General features: G+C 40.3%; 1 protein-coding gene across 5 annotated transcripts in view; it reads left to right on the top strand.

Annotated features, from left to right (window-relative positions):
• synrg (synergin, gamma) overlaps positions 1-22,545 on the top strand; it is a 36,457-nt gene that overhangs the window by 1,908 nt on the left and 12,004 nt on the right. For 4 of the 5 annotated variants that reach the window (XM_060887598.1, XM_060887597.1, XM_060887596.1 and 1 more), the window contains exons 2-16: positions 1,629-1,669; positions 2,137-2,276; positions 3,835-3,962; positions 4,052-4,157; positions 4,289-4,400; positions 4,873-5,163; positions 5,836-6,111; positions 7,472-7,546; positions 7,643-7,839; positions 8,491-8,700; positions 8,930-9,057; positions 10,382-10,500; positions 11,003-11,065; positions 13,916-14,716; positions 21,344-21,868. In XM_060887598.1, coding sequence (XP_060743581.1) covers positions 1,629-1,669; positions 2,137-2,276; positions 3,835-3,962; positions 4,052-4,157; positions 4,289-4,400; positions 4,873-5,163; positions 5,836-6,111; positions 7,472-7,546; positions 7,643-7,839; positions 8,491-8,700; positions 8,930-9,057; positions 10,382-10,500; positions 11,003-11,065; positions 13,916-14,716; positions 21,344-21,868 — 3,212 coding nt within the window. The remainder of the gene's footprint in view (positions 1-1,628; positions 1,670-2,136; positions 2,277-3,834; positions 3,963-4,051; positions 4,158-4,288; positions 4,401-4,872; positions 5,164-5,835; positions 6,112-7,471; positions 7,547-7,642; positions 7,840-8,490; positions 8,701-8,929; positions 9,058-10,381; positions 10,501-11,002; positions 11,066-13,915; positions 14,717-21,343; positions 21,869-22,545) is intronic. The other variant, XM_060887599.1, reaches the window with a different exon arrangement.

Below are 22,545 nucleotides of genomic sequence, written 5' to 3'. Positions count from 1 at the left end.
AGAAAAAAGAGTGAGGATTTTACTGTACTCAAAACTTGTCTTTTGACTGCATTATTACATCACACCAGCAATGTCTTATCATCCCTATGATTTTCTTTTAAGTCAGCATGACCGCAGCTCACCTGGTGCTCTTGAAGCTGAATAAGCAGGTTGGAAGTGGAACCTGATCTAAATGCTAAGCAAACAAGCCAGCAAGCTTTAGAAAGGCACAGCAATCAGGCACGTTGGGTTTGAGCGTCACGAGAGGTCTCACTTCCATTTGCAGGAATAGTAAAATTAAACATAAGGTTATTTCAAATTGGTGTAGAATAGCGCACAAATATGCGATTTAGGACACATCTAAAGCTCCTAAATAAAATATTTTATATAAGATTTTTTTTTTTTTTTTTAGATGTTTCTTAAAGTTTAGTTGTGTTTGGATGTTTATCTTGAAGCCCACTATTCGGTAATTGTGTCTGCAGTAATGCTTTAATGCACTGAGGTTAGCTCTGTTTCTGTTTTCTTTTTTAAAATAGTAGTGAAGAGGATGATCAGATTATCTCCCTGAAATCACTGCGGATCTCCTTCAGTGTTAATCTTTGGACTTCACTGTTTGAATTCACTGTTATGTTTTTCATGTGGAGATACAGCTGCATTGGGAGCTGCTTAAAGCTGTAAATCTGTTAGCTGGCAGATGCATGGGCCAACAGCTGGTGTAATGGCCTTCCAGAAGGTTTTACATCACCCAGCCATTAATTAATTCCACATCCTCTGTACAGTAGATCAGAGAAATGAGTAAACATGCAAAACGGGTACACAGCTTTCTGTGTCGTGGCTGACCTGCCTATGTTAGAGATGCTGTCTCTCTGGCTGAATCTCGTTACTGTGGAGCGACGTTAGGGAAAGCAGCTCCATCTTGTGTGTGCAAGCTTATAAGCTCTTTCCAGGATGTTCATTATTTAGGACATTTATTAACATTGGAAGTTTTAAAATGTGGAACGGTCCAAGAAGGTTACAGGAGCAGTCCAACTTGTTAAACAGTGGCACTGCTTCGGTAAGGAACGACAGAGCGGTGTGTATTTCTGCCAGATGTTCCAGCTTCCATTGCAGTTGCACTTTTTTTGGTGATGATTTTGTTCGTGACTTTACACCCTATGGCAAAAATTGCGTGGACATTTGAGCAAAACACCTGTAAGTGAGCTTTCCTCAAACTGTTCCCACAAATAATGTCTTTGTATGTTCTGGCATTACAATTTCCCTTCACTAGAGCTAAGAGGATCCAAACCAGCTCCAGCATGATCATGCCACTGTACACAAGGCGAGCTCTACGAAAATAAGGTTTGAGAAGTTAGATGTGGAAGAACTTTAGGGTCTCAAGGTCACTGAACACCTTTAGGATGAACTGGAATGTGCCCCAGATCTTCTCACGCAACATGTTTCTAATACTTTTATAGCTTAATGAACACAAATTCCCACAACCACGCTCCCAACATCTAGTGGAAAGCCTTCTGAAACCTACAGGAACTAAACCGCGATGTTTAACAAGTTCCATGTGGATGTGATGTTCAGGCGTCCACAATACTTTTGGTTATTGTACACCGTGTAAAGCACCAGTTCAGCTCATCTCTTTTGTGTTGATCTCTTTCTAGTTTCATGTACCCTGTTGGAGGGGGACTTGGACCTCCACAAGGTAAGATGATTATGTACAAGCTTCCGGATTTGACCCTGTGGTACAGTTACTTTCTTGGATTTATGAAACGAATCAAGTTTTAAAATAAAGAGCAGGATTATAGAAACGTAGAAAACATCCAGCTTGAAACAATAATTTATTTACTTCCTGATATTCCATGATCACGTATCCCGTGTTTGATTTTTACAGAAAACACTAATATACAGCGGTGATTGTGCGTATGCAAGATGTTTTGGTTCTAAACACTGAATTTAACAATAGAATTTGGGCAGTGATCATTAACTCCTTTAGAGTTATGCGTGTTATCGCACAGACCTGTTAATATATACGTAATAGTTTGTGGAAAATATTTGTATGCAGTTGAGTCATGTTATAAGCAGTGTTATTAATCAGAGCTGTGGTTGTTGTCACTGTAATACGTATAAAAGTTTTCAGTACTCTGACTATAGTATGATTATTTCTGACAGGAATGATGCCCATGCAGCAGCAGCAGCAGCAGCAGCAACAACAAGGATTTCCCATGGTCCCGGTCATGCAGCCCAACATGCAAGGAATGATGGGAATGAATTTTGGACCCCAGATGCCAGCTGGAGCAATGCCCATGCAGGTCGTTATTCAGAAGTCACTTTTTCTAGAAAAAAAACTTGGTATTTTTTAGATAACCATGTTGTCATATAAAAACAATGAACTCGGGTGTGTGTGATGTCGAACATCGCTCAAGCAAAGTGCAACAACCCACGTAAAGGGCTTTACTTTCATATAACTGCACCATCATGAGTGTTATTCCCCTTAAACCTCAGCAATTTGCCCACAAATACAGTGATTAATTTATTTAGGAATGCCAGTCTGCAATGGTTCATAGTCGCAATTAATGTTGCTGAACATCAGAGGGACACGTTTCTGTTCTTACCTGTTATAGCTGCATTAAAGGTGGAGCTCCGTTGTTTGAGAAATACTTCAGAAAAACCTGAGTCGGGCCGACAAACAAATACAAAACTAACATGTAGCCAATGAGCAGAAAGGGGCGTGTCTTGTCTATGTGGGCGGAGAGAGTGTTCAGTGCGCATGTGTGACATTAGCAGAATGCGGTTTTAACATTGACGTGGAGGATAAAAACAAAGAAAGAAAGCGAAGAAAGACTTACGATAAGGCAAGAAGTAGGACGTGTTAATATAGGATCAGCTTTCCAGCGCTGGAGAGAACTGAAGGAGCAGGAAGTTGGCCACATATTCACAGATTGGAGTTTCCCGAGTCAATAACTCCTGAGCTAAACGCTGTTACTACACAAATAACACCTCTTTTCTATCGTAGTAATGTAGAGACGCAGCTACAACTGTGTTTTGTGTAGTAACAGCGTTTAGCTCAGGAGTTATTGACTCGGGAAATTCAACTTTACTTAAGACGCCGAGGCGCTTTTTTCCTTCTCGATAGGTGAGTAACGTTGGTTTTGTTTTGTTACACAGAACTAATATATGCTTTTGTCCTTTACATGATTATGCTTGTGTGTCATTTTTGCTTGTTTGTTTATCTGCAATCGTATTGTTGTTCTTCCCTTCAGCTATGATAAAGACACATTTCTTTCCAGTAGTTGTCTGGGTTACGTATGTATGTGTGGGAGGAGCTATCAATAAAGGGGTGGGACCCGTTTGGGTTAGGGGCGTGTTTGTTTTGGTGATTTCTAATGTCCTTACCTTTTAAATGTTAAACTGTCATTCCCTCAACATCTCCTCTCAGTCAGTCTGTCTGTCTTTCTTTCTCTCTCTCTCTCTCTCTCTCTCTCTCTCTCTCTTTTTCTAAATACAGCATTATGCCTTTTTTTTTTTTTACAAACTAGATAGTATTAACACTTTCAGTCCATAAAAATTGTACATAATAAAATGTTAAACAACACAGGCAAGATCACAAAAAAGTACTTTATTTATTAAGCTTAGTTTATGTTGAGCATCCAACGTGCACCTCCTTTTGTATGTGTTGTTACTATAGAAACTGTGACCTATTGGAATGAGCACGTTAATCTCGACCCGTTGTTTGTGTTCCAGTCAGATCTCCTGTCTGTGTCGTACTGTTATACTAATGCACACCTTCTGACCAGTCAGATTTGAGAATTCAGCCAAGCTGTGCTATTATACATTTATTGAAGGACTCTTTTCTAATTCTTTGTGCAGGGTGGCATGGCCATGGGGATGCAGGCACCAGGTATGCAGTTCATAAGTCAGCCGCAGTTCATGGGAATGAGGCCTACGGGGCCCCAGTACCCTGCTGACCTGCAGAAACAGATGGCTGAGGAGCACCAGTGAGTCTCTTCACTATCACACTTCACAGCTGGAATGTGTCACAAAGCTCCCCATCATTGTGGTTTTGGCTGAATGTGTGTTTGTACAGAAAGCGCTTGGAGCAGCAGCAGCGCATGCTAGAGGAAGATCGGAAGAGGAGGCAGTTTGAAGAGCAGAAGCAGAAACTGCGTCTACTGAGCAGCGTCAAACCTAAAGTGAGACTTCATCCTCATTATTTCCGTTTATAGAGAAAATATTACGTAATTATGAACACTTGACATAATTAAGCATGGCGTTAGTGCATAACATTGACGTAAACCGTCACAAATTGCTTTTGTCTGTACAGACTGGAGAGAAGAGTCGAGATGATGCACTAGAAGCCATAAAAGGGAATTTAGATGGTTTCAGTAGAGACGCAAAGATGCACCCAACTCCATCTTCTCAATCTAAGAAACCAGGTACAGTCCTGACCTGTTCTCTGCTACACATCCTCACCACATTCCTACTCTGATTACATCAGTCTCTGAAGGGCTTGAGAAGAACAGTAGCATTGGCACTACATAAGATTTATAATGAGGCAAAGAGACACACCGGTGGGAGAAGTTGATGTCTGTCGTATTGTTTGTGTTTTAAGTGTGCATTGTCTCCAGTCATTTTTTTTTCCATCCTACATCCTTTGATTCTTATTTTATATCGACAAGAACTTCCCTGAGTTTATTTATTTTCTACTTGATTAGCAAACCTTGTTTTGTCCTCATTTACCTTCGTTTTATTTATTTATTTATTTAAATGTCACTAATTAAATGTCACATCTTATATATGTATAAAATCTAGCCTTACTTGTCCCCTGTGACACTGTAGTTCATCTGTTAAACACACCATGTGTGCTGAGTTGTGCCTGTTTCACTATTTTGTTGATTGTTTTTGCAGACTCATCGCCATCTCACTCCTCTGTTCCTCCACATTCCCACTCCCCTGCTTTTGCAGAGGATGATGATGAATTTAGTGACTTTATACAAGGCCCTGTTGAGGCCTCTTTTCCCACTTCCTCCCTCCCTTTGTCCTCCTCTTCCTCAGGTGCCAATAGGTCACCTTTAGGGGCAGGACCTGGGCAGCGGCCCTCTTCCAGCCCTCTCCCCTTTTCCCATGCTCCCTCTCTGCCCACACTCACTGTCCCTCACCACTCTTCTGTCATCTCCAGCTCCCAATCTACATTCCAAGGTAACTCCTGTCTCATTCTTTATTTTTATTTTCTCATCACTCTCATTAGTGGCTTAAATGTGATTGCTGCTTTGCTAATGACCCACGAGCTGTATTCATCGGCAATGTTAGGATGTGACTCGGATTTAAATCTGTCATATCACGGACTCATTGTTATAATATTGACCTGGAGGGGAGCTGTGAACAGCCTCTGACTCTGTCGGCATCTGGTGCTCTTTTCCACTGTGATAGACGAATCATGTTCATTCACAAGTCCTGTACATCTGCACTTCCTGCACTACATTTACGGAATTGGAGTTGGGTTGGTTTTCATCTGTAAAATGTGCTATAGGAATGAATCTTACTTCATGGATAGATACTGTGTACTTAAAATATGTAACAGTAGTCATGACGATGTGAAGCTGTTGCTCAGCTTCACATTATTACTTTATATGATTAGTATATTATAAAGGCCACATTTAAACTATAAAGTAATGTTTGAAGTTGCTCAGCTTGGGTCGTCCTGCAGAGTTCAGCTGCAGTACAAAGCTTTTTAAACTTACAAGTTGCATATCCAGGACTTTTATACTTCTAGAATTGACCTAAACTGTAAAGAAAGGTAGCAATGTAAGTCTAGAGAAGATGCTTTCAGCTTCAATGGTAACTCTAGCAGTTCCTTGCCTTGCTCTTCAGGCCCCTCTCTGGAGGAGAAGCTCTTCTCCTCGTGCGATCTAACAGTCGATAAGAAGGCTCGGGTTAACTTTAAGCCCTGCCAGGCCATGTCCGAGCTGGCTGCCAAAGCTCAAGTTTCAGTGCACTTCCAGTGTAGCTCCAGAGCTCGTGACTGGGTCCAATACCCAGATGACCTCAGTGCTGACTTCACGTTGGTAAAGACTCCTGAACCTCCAACTGCTTCCCCAGCTCCCACAGCAGCAGAAGCTCAGTCCCATCAGGCATCAAGTGCTAGTGGTGAGAGCAGAGCAGTTTGTGTACCTCACATTTATCCTTCAAACTCAGCGGCATTCAACTTGCAGCCTTTCTTGAAATACTAATCATACGGTGCTTCTGCAAATTATACTGCAGCATGCATTTTCCAATGGGGCTCTTCTCTTATTACTTGCAATCACCAGTGCATGCCTAAGTTTTGATTATCCTCAACACCTAGACAAATTTCCTACTAACCAAAACCTAGTATATAGGAGCAGAATTTAAGGTAAAGAATAAAACATGACTGGATGTGCTGCATTATGTTAGCTATATATATATATATCCAACATAAAGCAGAGTTACTGTTACTATCTGGAAAAAAAAACACATTTCTAAAAATCTTTTATACCACAGCAAATTGTAAAGAGTTAAATTTTTCACTTAATAAATTTTCACAAATGTTTACCATTTATAATTTAATGTTAAGGAACATCTGCAGAACAAATGAACATCACCTGCATTTCTAACCCCTTTATTAGTAGTCTGAGGTTTAAATCTCAGAATTCATTAAATGAGAAATAAATGTGAAATAATCTAATTCTCTCAGAATTAGCAGCTACTGTGGAGATTATCTGCAATTATTATTAAAATGATTAATATAAACATGTCTGTTTTTGTTTATTAACAAGCAAATTAATCAACATCTTGAAGATTCAAGAACTCGGGAGCGCTGTGGTATAACTATCGTTAGGGGGACCTACAGACGTGCCAAAGAAAGCCGGTCCTGCTTCTTTATGTTTCTGGATATCTTTCTTTTCTTAAGCATAAATAGACTTGTTGAGTAAAGCGTTCTAAGCTAATGACTGCATGAGGTTTCAAACTATATGGAACAAACCCACTTTTTCCTCCAGCACAGGGAGTTTTTCCTCCCTCGAGCCAGTCGTCGTTATTGAAGATTGACACCTGCACTTCTAGCAGTCTGGAGAGAAAGACATTGTCTCTGGAGAGCCACTGGGGCATTATCTGCTCACACTCTGCTCTGTCTCTGCATTGCTGGCCTCCTCACGCTTGCCAACCTTTATAAGAATTGCACCGATCAATGATTTCTTTTCTTTTTACAAACAAACTAACATGAAATGATTCTAGATCAATGAGATAACCTTTCCCACCTACTGACATGTAGCACGCCTGATTTCTAATCTCGATGAGGACCCTGTGGACGTCTGACAGCTGCTCGCAGAGAGAGTCTTGTTCTGATATGTTGGTCTTACTGAACAAATAGGGAAATGTAGCATCAGCTCTAACATCTGCGCTGAACACAGCAGGAGATGTTTTACACAGCTTGCTTACCGTATGATTCTACTTCCACATCTCACTGCGTCATTTCTCTTACCATAACCAGGTGTTGGTGTCTATCCCCAACAAGAAATGCAGTCCTTGTTGCCAGCCTGGCTCTACAATGACTCTCTTGTTCCAGGTAATTAGAAATAGAGTCCATTTCTGTCCAGGGTATTGTTTTTAAAAGCGTTTGTTTAGAAGTTATTTCTTAAATGTTGTCTATATTGTGTCTCAGAGATGTTCAAGAAGGTTCTGGAGTTTACAATGACCCCAGCAGGCATCGACACAGCCAAACTCTACCCCATACTGATGTCATCGGGTCTGCCCCGAGAGGCTCTGGGTCAGATCTGGGCCTCAGCCAATCGTACCACACCAGGCAAGCTGACCAAGGAGGAGCTGTACACTGTGCTGGCCCTGATTGGAGTAGCACAGGTAACACAAGGTTGATGAAAGCATACAACAAACCTGAGAAACTGACAAAGCCTGGAAAGCAGGCGTCTCTAAACGTGAAGAACTCTTTATAATCAATAAACAAGGCTTGAAACTTTTGATTTCACTTCTATAATTGTATCCATGCTTCCAGTGTTCAGCAGCTATCTCAGCAATCACTGGTTTATGGTTTATACAACACATTTATCATGTTTGATAGCCCAGCTAAAAATGTTGGTAGAGCCTAACATGAATAAAAGGATATAAGATGCTACTGTATGTGTTTCCATTTGATCATTTGTTTCAGTATAGAGGCTGACGTCATTTTAAAATAAACTTGAAGATGAAAAGTATTTGGTTTTAATATGTAAGGAAACTCGCTTTTCCTAAAAGAGGAAGTTCCTGTTAAAGGAAGTTTCATAAAAATATCTCCTGTTTATCCTGGATATAAACCCAAAATCTAGTATAATATAATTCTAAATTATACCAAACACTTACTTGAGTCCTTTTTATTTCATGACAGCTGTCTCGAGTGTAACTGCAATTAGATCTTTTGTTAAAGATTAATCATTGCTTTATTTAAATAGTTAATAGTAAAAGCGTATTTTGTGAAGCGAAGGTTGTGTAGCTCTGATTGATGGTCTTTTGTTCCAGAGTGGGCTTCCAGCGATGAGTCTGGACATCCTGAGTCAGTTCCCTACCCCTCCAGTGCCCAATTTGCCTGCAATGACTATGGCAATGCCAGCTGTCCTGACGCATCAGCAGCCTATAATGCCCTCTGCCTCTCCTGCTGTCATGCCAATGGCCTCCAACTCCCTGGCACAACCATCCAACAGCTTCATCGCCAATTTCCCACCTGTCCAGGTAACTGGCATAAATACATTAAAGTAAACGTAACTGTTCTGCTACTGAAACCAAATAGCTCATGCAGGAGTTGTTCAGTTCCAGTACCAGCGCCGTTACTTGTGTTCAAAGTCTGTAAACCTTCACTTGCCCAGTAGGTCTCGTACCTTAAACTGACCCTAACAGTTTTCTGTCTTCTGAAGTAGTTGTCCTGACAAATCTGATGCACTTTATTGTTGGCCTCCTCCAGGGAACCAAGGTGGATGATGATGATTTCCAGGACTTTCAGGAGGCGCCAAAAGCTGGAGATGATTCGTTCACAGAATTTCAAGGAGAAACAACAGGAACGTTTCCCATCGTAACTTCCTCTCAAAGCAGGTGAGAGGTGAACACTGATCACTTATTCTCTATCCTCCATGGGATATGAACATGAGCACTTTTTCCTTTAATACATTTACAGAGAGCAGAAAAAGTATCAGACACTTTTGTTCCTGTAGAGCCATTGTTACTAAAGACTAACATTTTTTGAAATAATATGACTAAAGATTAAGCTTTGAGTGTAATATCATTACTAATTGGCTTTTCCATTCCTCTTGACAAATCGTCTCCATTTGTCCAAGGTTAAGAGGGTCTCGGTGTGTACCTGCATCTTTATAATCCCCCATAAAATTTCAGTGGGAATTCATGAGATGTTTAGGGTTGTTGTGTTTTTTTTTTTTACATGTTTTCATTCCAATCACTACACCTGATTTCACCTGTTTAATCAGTTGAGCTTGGCTTTCAGTTAACTCAGGTGCACTCTGAGATTGGACACCCCTGGCCTAGACCAAGCAAGGGTCATTTCAGGTTACTGTCTTGTTGAAATGTTCGTCTTCTCTCCAAATTCTTCCCTAATCTGTTCAGGTATATCTGTCCATTCTTGTTTCCTTTCATGATGTTTAATGACCTAGTACCATTTTCAGAGGAGCAGCTCCCTCATGCTCCCATCTGTGATCTTCCCATACTGTGGATATGGCTTTGGGATCATAGGCACAACCCAAGTCACATTACATTGTTCCAAATGAGTTCCGATTTGTATAAAGACCGGCTCACACTGTGCGATTTAGGCCATGATTTTGGTCGTCGGAGACAAATTTTGAAAATCTGTAGTCTTTGATTATATTGTCATGGTCACCAACAGCCAGTCGTCGCTGGTCGTCACGATCCATGAAGTTCTGGCAGTATCAGACACTTACCTGCAGTATGACATCTCCTACGACAAGTTTCAAACCAAGAACCAATAGGAGCGCTGAACCGGTTGACGCGTTTAGACAAAATTAAACAAAATTAACCCTACAGATTGTTTTCATTTGCTGCTACCTGCCATTTTAGCGAGAGAATGCGGTCTGAAGGCGTCACGGTCTTCTCGTGTGCATCCGATTTTACCGCGTCTTGACTGACGTACAGTCTGACATGATGACAACTGACATGCTCTGACGCTCTGACACGGGAATCATGTTCGTACACTCAGACAAGCAACAATCATGAAGGATTATGAAAAATCGCACAGTGTGAGCCCATGTGGTGTCGGAACAGAGATCATTTAAGGAACATTGCTGGCACCTCTGGGTTGTTTCAATTGGACAAATGTAGACAATTGTTTTTGTGTGTGTGTGTGTGTGTGTGGTGCGCGTGCATGTACGTGTGTGTGTGCACTTTACAGCATTCCAGCCATGCTGACTCCAGTCTCTAGCTCTTCAACCTCGTCTACCTCTGATAAGTATGCAGTGTTTAAACACCTGTCAGTGGAGCATCCAACAGAACCCGCAGCTCCTGTCTCAGGTACAGAACACAGCACCTCATGTGTAGACATGCACACGCCCTCTCTGTATACTTCCTCAACCTCGCAGTACTTTGAGTTTCCATTTTGGCCAATGCCAAGCATCGGCGCTACCGAATTATTGTCTTAGCTGTTAAGGAATTTCTGATCAATTTACTGTGACAGAAATAAAGTGTGTTCTCCAAAGATTTGCTGTATATAGCAGTGTGTCCACGTCTCTGTACATAGCAAGGAATTAACCCTTTTTACTAAAATGTCATTTTCTTAGCGAAGCATACTTTACACGACTTTGTAAAAACACACGATGAACTGATGATAAACTAGTGTTAACCTTGTGACAGCCTTAAGATCCAGCCGTGAGAATGATTTCGATACGTACTTCTTTAGTCAAAGGCAGAAACATAATACAAGGTTATTTGGATGACATTTTGTAACTGCATTGGAGAATTTCACCAATGTATGGAGACATTCTGTGTTATTCTGGATTTCCTGTCTTTTATTTAGATCATGGAGACAAATACAGTGTGTTTAGAGAGCTGGAGCATCCATCAGACAGGAAGCCAGTTGGTAAGCATTTTCCAGTCCTACACAGTGCAAATACTTCACATTAAGATCATGAGCCGTAATTATACATTTCTACAAAGTTTGAGTTCGGATCTTTTCTTACAAATGGTTAGGTACAGTTACATTAGCTACTTTTACATGTATCCTAATGATACGTTATTTGACTGCTTGCTTAAAGGTGAGGTGCACGATGTTTGAAAGCCAATGTTGACATTTGAAATCGCCAAAACAAACACGCCCCTAATCCAAGTGGGTGTCACCCCTGTTTTGATAGCTCCGCCCCACACATACATACATAACCCAGGCAACTATTATGGCGGAACCTGTTGGGGCAGCTGGCCGAGGGGATATTTTATCAATAAATGAACTAAATGAGTAATACTATGGTAATACAAATGTGTTTTTGTAGTACTGTGTGTTGTACCGTGAAAGGTTTAGCTCTGTTTCACACGGAAGACGTTCAGTTCTCTCCAGCGCTGGAAAGCTGATCCTATATTAACACGGGTCCTGCTACTTACCTTAGCGTAAGCCTTTTTTCGCTTTTCGTTTTTATCCGCCAAGTCAATGTTTCAGTCTCTTTCTGCTAATGTCACACATGCGTTCTGAACACTCTCTCCGCCGCATATTGACAAGACACGCCCCTTTCTGCTCATTGGCTACACGTTAGTTTTGTTTGTCGGCCCGTCTCCGTTTTCTGAAGCATTTTTCAAACATCGCGGACCCCACCTTTAATTGGAATTAAAATATACCATTTGCTTTAAACAGAATAGAGTAAAGCCCAGTCTAAATAAAATATGTATCTGATTGAACAGTAATCAGTTTAATGGAAAAGTAATAGCCATGTAAACACGTGTCTGAATGTGTCTTTCACTAATGGAGTCAGCAGTTAAACCATATAAAGCACATGTTACACAATTTAATCTGTGTAAAATGAGAGCGAGGTCGGATTAGCAGTAGGAACAGGTGCCGGACAGACGCAAGACATGACGAGTGCATTAACATACATTTTCTTCAGGCATTCGTGCAGAATAAAAATTTCTAATAAAACCACAAATAAAAATAAATAAAAAAATAAAAACCACAAATAACTCTAGGTCTCATATTCAACATACAAAAAAAATGTAAACAATACACTGTACTATAACAATGTTTTATAACGTAGCAACGAGGTAAGCTAACACACACACACAACGGGCACCTTCAGTAAGACATTCAGTACATGTACAGTGTTTAGACAGCACTAAAATGCTGAATGTTTATAAGACACAGTTACACTGTATACAGCTGAATACATGCAGAGATTTATTCACTGATTAATGAACAACCACGGCAGCTGACTTCACCGTATGAAGCATAACCAGTAATCCGACCTTTTCTTGTAAGGGCTTCGCTTTCTTTTGTCTCTAGAGAGCAATTTCAAAAAGCCTAGAAAAATCTATGCTTTGGACCTCTGATTAAAGTCCATTTTTTGCACTATAAAGTTGCAAACTGTTGAAAGACAAAGTAGTTGCGTGAGGCTGCCTAGTACCGAGTGTGTAGTCTGCTTGTGTATATATTTATGGTTGTATTCTAACAATACTTAATTTATGCATCTATGACTTACTAAACTTTGCAAAACTACAAAGACTTTCCCACTTTCCAGTAGTTATACGTAGATGGTGAAGTTGTGAGTGATCAAACCCATGGGTGTGAACATTCTTGTGCAGTTATTCCCAATAATTAGTCTCTAAATTTCCTAACTTATATAAATGAGTGTTAAAATGAAAGTAAATGTAAGTAATCATATCAAGTAAAATACAATCAGTGTACATTTTATTTTATTTTCTTTTAATTTTGCGTAACTTTACTGTGCTCACTGTGCCTCTTGTCCTCCGTGTTCTGTTTAACAGTCATTAATGATGTAAGACTTGTTAACAGTGCAAACAGGAAAAGCTGAACACTTTGACTAGACTCTCACACTTCACAATTGGCCCATGAAAAACGATTTATTCGGAATCTACATACGGGATGGATTTATACAGGTTGGAAACATGTAAAACATAGAAGCTATTTTATTAGTAGTACATCAACGATTTTTATAAATACGGGCCTCGTTAAAGCCGTCTCGCTTCGAACGAGCCTCAGTGTGCTTCTGTTTCTACATAAAGTTCTGTACGTTCATGCAGGTATATATGTGTGTCCCTATCTTACTAGAACAGAATCCAATGGGAGCAACTCTGAGCGCTCCAGTAAGTTAACAGTGGTGTTGACTTCTTTTCCACAAAGCTCTTCATGGCAGGGTTTTTTCCTGCTGCTTTTCCCTTCACTCTGAGTGAATGTTTTGGTTTGTAGCTTCGATGGAGCCATTCCGTCTCTTCGATAGCAGTAAAATGGATGAAACTTGCCAATCCACAGAGAATTGCGGTTTTTCACGGCGAGAGCCGTATGTGGTGTGAGAAACACCACACAAAGGACATAACATGCTTCTACAGAGAGCCACATCTCTTTAGGAAAAAACCTCTTAACATCCTGAATCAGCAGCATGGCATGTTTGCATTTCTGAGTGGCTTGAGGTGCTTCTGTTGTGTGGTGCTCTTTTGTGTTTTTGTCTCTTCGTGGTCATTGAGTGACTCACTGAGTGATTCTAAAATTCAGCTGGAGTGTCGGAAACTAAACTAAAACTGTATTTTTTTTCCTCTCTAGGATTGTGAAATTAAATTATTTTTCATTTCACAATCCTACAGAGGAAAGAAATACAGTTTTAGGTCAATGGAGACTCGAACGCTGGCTCTATATTGTGCCAGTCTAGTGTTTTAAAGTCACTATGAAATGATGTCACCCTCATCATTGTTTTCTCTCTTCTTCTCTTTTCAGGGGAAGGTTTTGCTGATTTCAAGTCCGTTGGTGCCGATGACGGCTTCACCGACTTTAAAACAGCCAACAGCACTTCTCCACTAGACCCTCCAGACCAGGCCAAGACATTCCAACCTGCTTCATTTCCACTTCCTTTCAGCTCCTCTCACTCTCTGTCGCAATCTCAGACCCATCCGACTTCCCTGGCACAGCCTAAAAACCCTCTAAACATGTCAGACCTGGACCTCTTTTCCTCCATAGCGCCTCCTTCCACTGTCGACTCTAAAGCCACCTGTTTTTCCCATTCCTCCTCCTCTACCTCTGCCTTGCCCTCGCTGCTCCTTCCTTCCGCAGGCCCCAAACCCGACGACTTTGGTGACTTCGCACTCTTTGGCTCCTCCTCTTCCTCATCTTCTGCCTCTGAGGCAGCTGCCTCAGCTCAGAGAGGAACCGGAGCAGGAGGAGCTGCGGCACAGGATGACTTCGCTGATTTCCTGTCGTTTGGTAACCCTGTGAAGCAGCCGACTGAGAGCAGCAAGGAGAGTGATGACTTTGCTGACTTTCAGTCATCCAAATTCCAAGAAAAAAGCTTTGTAGATAAGATGGCTGCCTTCAAACAGGCCAAGGAGGACTCTGCTTCGGTTAAGTCGTTGGACCTGCCGTCTATCGGAGGCAGCAGCGTGGGAAAAGATGACTCGGAGGATGCTCTCTCTGTGCAGCTGGACATGAAGTTATCAGACGTGGCTGGAGAGCTAAAGCACGGTGCATCTGACAGTTCATTGGACCTGCCAGGCTTGAGCTCCCATCAGCCCCCCGCCGCAGGTGAGGAATTAGTACGCTTGCTGTGGTGAGACGCACACATACACATACCGGATCACACCCAACACTCTGGTCAGGCTTTTTCACAGCCTTCTCACTGTCAGATCCAGCAGAATAGAGAGGAGTAGTATTTGGATTTGACTGGCTAAATGTTTCTGATGTATTGAAAGCTTGGCCCATACCATTTTATCTTCTTTCATTCACCATCTTCCATTCACATTGGTTTGTTCATTTATCCTTCCATATTTATTTCTTTTGTAATATCTCCGATAAGCCTGAGTTATCTGAAGTCGATCAGTATTCGTGACTGGCAGTATTTATCTGGATTTCGGGGTATAGAATAAGCTTGTCTTAGCGGCAGTGGGCTCTCAATGTTGGAAAGTATAATACTAGGCCTAATCTCTCTAACGTCACAGGGTACAATGAAGCAGGTGACTAGTCACAACTAGGGTTGCAAAGGGGCGGGAACTTTCCACAGGAACTTAATCTGGGGAATTTTGGAAATATTCCAAATTGGAAACTTTATGGGAATTTATGGAAATTTAGTGAGTGTGTGAGGGAGGGTCATCAAATTATCTGTGAATGTGTAACACTCCTAATGTACTGCTTAGTAAGGTAGTTATTAAGTTTAGGTATTGGGTACAATTAAGAATGTAGCGTAAGGTAATGCAGAATAAGGCATTAATATGTGCTTAATAAGTACTAATAAATAGGCAATATTCTATTAATATTCACGCTAATAAGCAACTAGTTAAATGACCCTAAAATAAAGTGTTACTGTGCATGTTATGGAAGAATTACGGGGTAAGGGGTAAGAAGTACCTGCAGGGGGTTTGGCCTCAATGGCCCTCCAGTAAGCAGTGTGCTGTGTGCAAGTGACCGAGGAACGCAGGGTACAGATTCAACTTAAATTGCATTAAATCTTGTTGTTTTTAAACAAAATTATGCTGCAAGATTTTTTTTAATTACATTTATGTTCCTTGTTATAGGCAACTCTGCATTTTTTAAAAAAAATTCCCAGTTAATTCCCATATATTCCCGTTAATTCCAATGGAAAGTTTCCAGCCTTGAAAATTCCCGGAATTTTACAACCCTGGTCACAACTCACCTATTCTCCTTTAAACCTTTTCTGTAACGTTTCTAACAGTAAAGATCGTCCGCGTCCACTTTATTAATGAACGTCGTGTAGATTCACTGTGTTTAGAGCGACCTATGATCGTGCTCTCTGTTAGGTGTCTATAGAGATTTTGCCTGCACTTTTGTATGTTAGGTTACAGGGCCAGCTTTTGGGTAGCGATGCAACACAATATATTTTTACCACCCTGGTCTCACAGGAGAAGGTTCATCCATGTGATAAAATGAAATGGCCCTTTGTACACTACGACATAACCTTTACACACTGAACACTGCATAGATGGTGCATACACACTGGTTTATTTGCTTTATACTGGTTTCTTTTTGTACTAATCATCATTATCCTGCGAGTGAAAGAACACTAGATTTCTCTTTGTTCTTCACCTCTTAGTGACGGGCTTAAGGGCATCGCTTATAAAAATAAATTTTCCCTCTCTGGTTCCATTTTGGTAGTTCATAACTTAATACCCACTTTCTTTATCTTAAAACATTGCCTTGTGCTTCATATCAGGATTTTATATTTATTCATATTTTTCTTAATGTTCGTATAAAAAAAGATGATCACTTTCTGGTTGTAAAGCACTAAAATATACAAACTTTCTTTTTCTGCCTTGGCTAAAGCTGAATTTTTAAACCCTTCAGTTACAGACTTAGGTTATTTTTTTATTGCTGCCGAAAAGGACAAATTAAACTTTAAAAACATGACTGTTAAACAATTATTATTATTATTATTATTATTATTATTATTATTATTATTATTATTATTATTGACATTTATTTAATAGGAAAGTGTAAAAACAGTTCAGTCATTTAAGTCGGCCAACCGAATTGTAGTTGCCAGTTTAAAAGCTTTTTAATGAACCAAACTGCACTTTACTGTAAAATAGCTTTGAAATGAAATCACAATCAACTTTCAACTTAAGGCATTTCCAAACATCCAGTCAGTGGGAATCACGTCTGATCTGGCCAAAATGATGACATTTATAGCTGCAGCATCGATATTTAAAACGGAGACGCTTTTTCATTCAGTTCGCGTCCGTCAGCGTTTATGGCTGAAACGTTGATGCCGGTCTTTAGCCCAGTGTGTTCACCGTCCCCTGAATTCGAATAAGCTTTAATAAGACTTCTCTCATATTAATTTCCTTCTGCCCTGTCAATCATCATTTATTTACACAGCATCTCTCCCTCCGTGGCTCATCATGTCTCATTTTCATGCAAGGCATTACATCATTCCATTAACCTTCAGCTCGGTCATGATATCAGCCCAGTGTCAGGAAGCGTTGAGGACATAGTACAGAGTACAGACGCTACTTTTCTGAGTCTGCTGGAAAGGAGCTAAAGGTAAAACAGTCCCCATTGCCTTATTATCACAGCCTGCTAGTGTTAAATTCTGTTGTTGTTTTTTTTTTTTTTATCGCTCCACTAGACGATTCTCTGCTTTAAAATCCTTAAAGTCAGAGTGTCCTGCATCATTGAGCTCAACAGTGTTCTAGGGAAATTGGTCATGTATGTCTTTTTCTTCTGGAAAGTTTTTGTATTCCTGATACACATGCCTCTGTTCAGGTTATCACGCAAATCCAGAGTTCAGATATAGACACTGGTTCATTTGGCTGATGCATTAAAAGCAATTGAGACTAGGGCTGGGCGATATGGCTGAAAACTGTATCACGATATCAGTGTTTCATATCGGTCGATATCAATAATAATTGATATTTTTTATGACCCATTTAAAATAAGGACCAGGAGAAATATATTACATTTAAACATTTTTATTTTAAACTTAACCTTCCTCTGATCATAATCCCCTCAGTTATTAAGACAGAAATGTCAACAACCAGGAAAACTCAACTAATTAAAATGTAAACATAAGTCTAAAGTCACAATGAACACTTAATTATCTCTTAACATTTAAGGTGCAAAATGAAAGAAAATGTAAGAAATGCTTAATAAAGTGTAATAAAATAGTGCAAAGTGTTAAATATAAACATAGAGAAACCTGAGAGTTTAGTGCAAGTTTAGTGCTCACTAGAGTTCACTAGAACTCTTTAAGTTCACTAGATGTGTTTTAAAATATGTGAAGTGTTTTTTAAACGTAATTAAAACTGAGGTAGACTGAGATACATCTGTAATATAAAAAACAAACCTGATACACTACAGTAACATTGTTTGTAATATCAAACCTGCAGAAATATGAAAAAGTAACTCAAGTTATTCTTACTCTAATCACACTTGAAGTTGAACTATTCACTTTTTTATTGCACTCATTTTCTGCTTATCAGTCAACAGTTACTGAAGAGGAATCCAGCAAAGAATAAAAAATATCGAACGTTTTATCGAACACATTTTTTAGTGATATCGATCACGTGTCTATCGCGATACATATCGTTATCGTTTTATCGCCCAGCCCTAATTGAGACAGAATAAGACGTGCTGCTTCTAGGTCCAGCGATTTGAACTCAGTACCTTCATTACCACCAAGTATTGAATTTCTCAGCACCTCACTAAGCTCTGGATGTGTGTTGCTAACCTTTGATGAGACAGTATCTCTTTTCCCAAGTGTTTCAAGCCCCCAAAACGTGCTCCCTTAGTGTGCATGTGACGTTATCCCGGTTCACCAGAGTGTCTCAGCCTCCAGTGGTTCTCACAGGACACACACCGTGTTACTTCTCATCTTCCCTTGCTTTTGTTTGCCACAGTTTGTATCTGCCTTTGCAATTTGTGAAATTGACAAGAAAGCAGTAAAAATATTGCTAGGATTCTAGACATGGGTTCCATTTATGGACAAGTAAATGTAGACATGTTGAATTAATAGTGTATTTTTATTACAGGAATATATGTATACTCTCATTTATTTTCAGACTATTGATAGATAGACCGACCGATACTCCGGATTGTGTTTGTATGTGTTTATAATCAGTATTTCTGCACAGTGTTTTATATGCTGATGTGATGTTTATTTTACTGCTTTGTCAGGACGAAATAAGGTCCCAATTTTTTTTTTAAAAATATTTATTTATTTATTTATTTATTTATTTATTTATTTACTTACTTACTTGTGAACCACTTGTGGTGTTCTTGCTAAGAACATGTGCATAGGAGCTCTGAACATCAGGTTGGCGAGAGAAAAAGGATACTGTCTCTGTTCTCTTAGTTCTGCATCTGTCACTCAAACAATCCAATGCTCTGATTGGCTAGCACTATTTCTTTAACCCTTTGAGTACCTGGCTGCAGGAACACAACCTAAGCTATATGCCACCCAACACAATCCAGTCTGGCTGATTGCTCTGATTAAAAGCAATGAAATGGCAAGTCATAAGAACAGAAGTAGATGTTTGGGTGAATGCAAAGCAGACCTTATATCAGGATTCCTGAAAGTCCTGAAAGTGTGAGAGATTTTAATGATGCTTTCAGTTCCTCAAAGGGTGAAAAACTGCAAAGAACTTGTACTTTAATTCACCTTTTATCTTTGCTTAGTAAATGTTCTGTATCGATCGATTTCTCTCTTGCTTTCTCTTTTTTCAGCACAACTAGAATGTGTCTTTAACCTACGATAACATTTTAGTCTGTGAATGTGCCTTCTCAGTTCTGGTTTTGGGATTCTCTCTTTTAACATTCTTGCTTTTTTCCCCACATTTTCACCCAACTCTGCATGCCTTTGTATTCTCATAATGACAAAAAAAAAAGGAGACCTTTTAAGTGTTTGGCGAAGCTCTTGTAACAACAGACTTTTTTGTGACCTATCTTTCTCTCTCTCTGCCAATGTTGTCGTAATAAATATGAATGCTGGTGTAGCAGAAACGTGTGCCGTTCTTACTTCTTCACCTTTCCTTCTTTCTTCCTCTTGCTAACCAGATAGTAGATCTGTTTAGTCATGCAATCAACAAGCACACTGCACAAGTTCCTTGTCAATTTCACAAATGGGTTACGCAAGCAGTCGTGTCAAACAAAACTGCATGCAGAGAACGTGCCGATTCTTTAGAAACAAAAAAGTGGCGAAAATAAAACAGACGAGCAAAAACACATTTTGGGTACAATGAATACGACCGATATGTCATTAAGGAAAAAGAAATAATTAGGAAAACGATAAGTGTATTTGTAGTAAACATGGACCGACGGACTAAACACTTGAACTTACTTGAAGATACTTAATTATATTATCCGCAGATGTTTCTGGTGATGTGTGCAGAACACGTGGTGAAGAATCCAATGAACATTCTGCAGAATATGAATGAAATCTCAAACAGCAGAATTTGGGAACAAAAACTTTTAATACCTCTGGTGAGCTACAGGCTGAAACACCAAACCTGGTGTGTGTAGAGACACATGCTCTGTGAGAAGCGCTACTGAGACCCAGCAGAGATTTCGCTCTGAACAAGGAAACCTACCTCTACCTCTCAGAAGACAGCGTTAAATGATCTGTAACATAAATCTCTAAGCTAAATGTTTGAAAAATGTCAATTCATCCGTAAAGATGAAGACTTTATTATTTATTTATTTATTTTTACTATCCTGCATGTGTTTGAGTTCAAACCCAGTCACCGAAGAGTTAACTCCGTGCCGGTCCCAAGCCCGGGTGAGATGGGAGGGTTGCGTCAGGAAGGGCATCAGACATAAAAACCAGCGGCAAAACACAGTCCGCTGTGGTGCTTTTGAACAGGGAAAAGACAGCTGAAAGACCAACAACACTTGTTTGTGTGTTATTATAGTAAAAGCAAAGCTCGACTCTGATCTGTAACTGAAATCACTGCAGAACATTTAGTATTTGGATGCTGGATCATCAGCACCATCTCAGCACAGCAGTGTCACTGACGTGTGTGTGTTTGTGTGTGTGTGTGCTGGTGTGAAGTCTGATGTGCTCGCTCTTACCAGGACCACACACACACAGCTATGTTGTGGCTGTGTTTTTAAATGCTGGTCATTTTTTCACTGTGATAAAGTTGTGTGACAATTTTTTATACAGTCAGAAAAGTCATAGCTACAAAATTAGTGTCAACAACTCTGTGGTTGGTGCTGTTTATCTGATGGTTATTATTTCTAACAAGATTTCATAGCTCATTTTTATTAGCTAGGGTGAAATATGGCAAGAGTAGAACAGGTTGTGTGGTCAGTAGCAGTGCCACAGGTAAGTTAGACTTCACACTAAACAGGCTTAGCCATAGAAGGTTTCTATACAGATATAATTATTAACAGAAATTCAAACAATCAAATCATTTGAAACTAATGAGCTTTTATAAATGCGGTATTAATGGCAGTGTTTGATGAAAAGGCCTTAGACAGGTTTGAATCCAGAGTCGTCATGTGTATACCATGTGATCTTGGTCCACATAGACACAAAGAAAGCAGGGAAGCAAGTCTGTGTTTAACTATTAATATTAAAGAGAATTGTTGGACCAACAATTCATGTCACTTTCTGATTTAAGGATAAGTGAGGCTTTGTTTTATTTCAGTGGTTTAGCTTCATGATCTGGAGCCACACAGGTTTCTGTTCTCTTTCAGACGTCGATGATCTCAAGTTCCATCCGTTCGGGAGCTCTGGCATCAGCGTCCTGTCCAGCTGCGATTGGTCCGACAAAGACGATGCCCCGTCCGGACAGGGCACGAAAGCCCAGGGAGTTTCTGTGTCCGTGCTGCCTTCCTCAGCCACACTTCACAAGAAGGAGACGTCATTCGGCAGCTCGGAGAACATCACACACACCACACTAGAAAAAGTCACCACGTTCCCCATCGAAGACGCAGGGTTCGCTGACTTTGCAGATTTCAGCTCTGCCCAGCATGCACCCAGAGAGGAAGAGGATGATGATTTTGGTGACTTCGCCAGCACTGTTTCAGAAAAATCTGACGCAGCCGATGCCGGTCTTGAGGTCACGCATCCTGAGGTGCCAGACGACTTTGGTGCTTTCCAGGCAGACAAGCCCAAGTTTGGCAAATCCGACTTCCTGAAGGCGAGTGCTCAGCCAAAAGCAAAGTCCAGTGAGGAGATGATCAAGAATGAGCTCGCCACATTTGATTTGTCCGTGCAAGGTGAGTGAGTCACACTGTGGGTGAGGTGGGAACTTGGGGGGGTTGAAAAGGCAGATTAACAAAGTTCAATGTTGCTTATTTTTGTAAACTGTAATGTGTGAGACATAAAATCAAAGGGAAATTTAAGGACTAATCTGAAGAACATAGCTAAGATTTGAATGAAAAAATATCTAATGATCTGAGGATGTTACAAACGCTTCGTCTCTGTAGCACTGATGCTAATCTTCTTCATACGAACCAAGTCCGTTCCTCTCCGGTTCTGTGCCCAGACGGCGCAGACCCACAGCTGCATTCAGCTGCTCCGTTTTGTTATTTCAGCTAACATTAGATGGCAGCATTGTGACTGAGGATCCTACCAAGTGTATCAGACACGGAGGAACACGGCCAGACAAAAGCCATGAGCAAACATTAACAGCCTCCTCGTTCATTAATCTGCTGCCAATTATTGTTGCTAAAAGCTTATTTGCTTTTCCTGCACCTCTCCCCTCAATAGAAATGTCATTTGTTTCAATGAAAGTGCTGTTTTTTTTCCCTGTCCTCTATTTGGCACTTAATCTGATGAGTGTGTCCTGTGCTGCAATAGATGAGAGTGATGTGATGGTCATCTGTGACTGATGTGTATCATTTGAGAGTCTGAGTCTAACCAGTGTGTTAACGTACACTTGGTCCTTCTCTTC

This window comes from Tachysurus vachellii, chromosome 15, assembly GCF_030014155.1.
Source record: "Tachysurus vachellii isolate PV-2020 chromosome 15, HZAU_Pvac_v1, whole genome shotgun sequence".
NCBI lineage: Eukaryota > Metazoa > Chordata > Actinopteri > Siluriformes > Bagridae > Tachysurus > Tachysurus vachellii.
The sequence above is the reverse complement of the archived record's forward strand: the minus strand, read 5'-3'. Positions and strand labels throughout refer to the sequence as shown.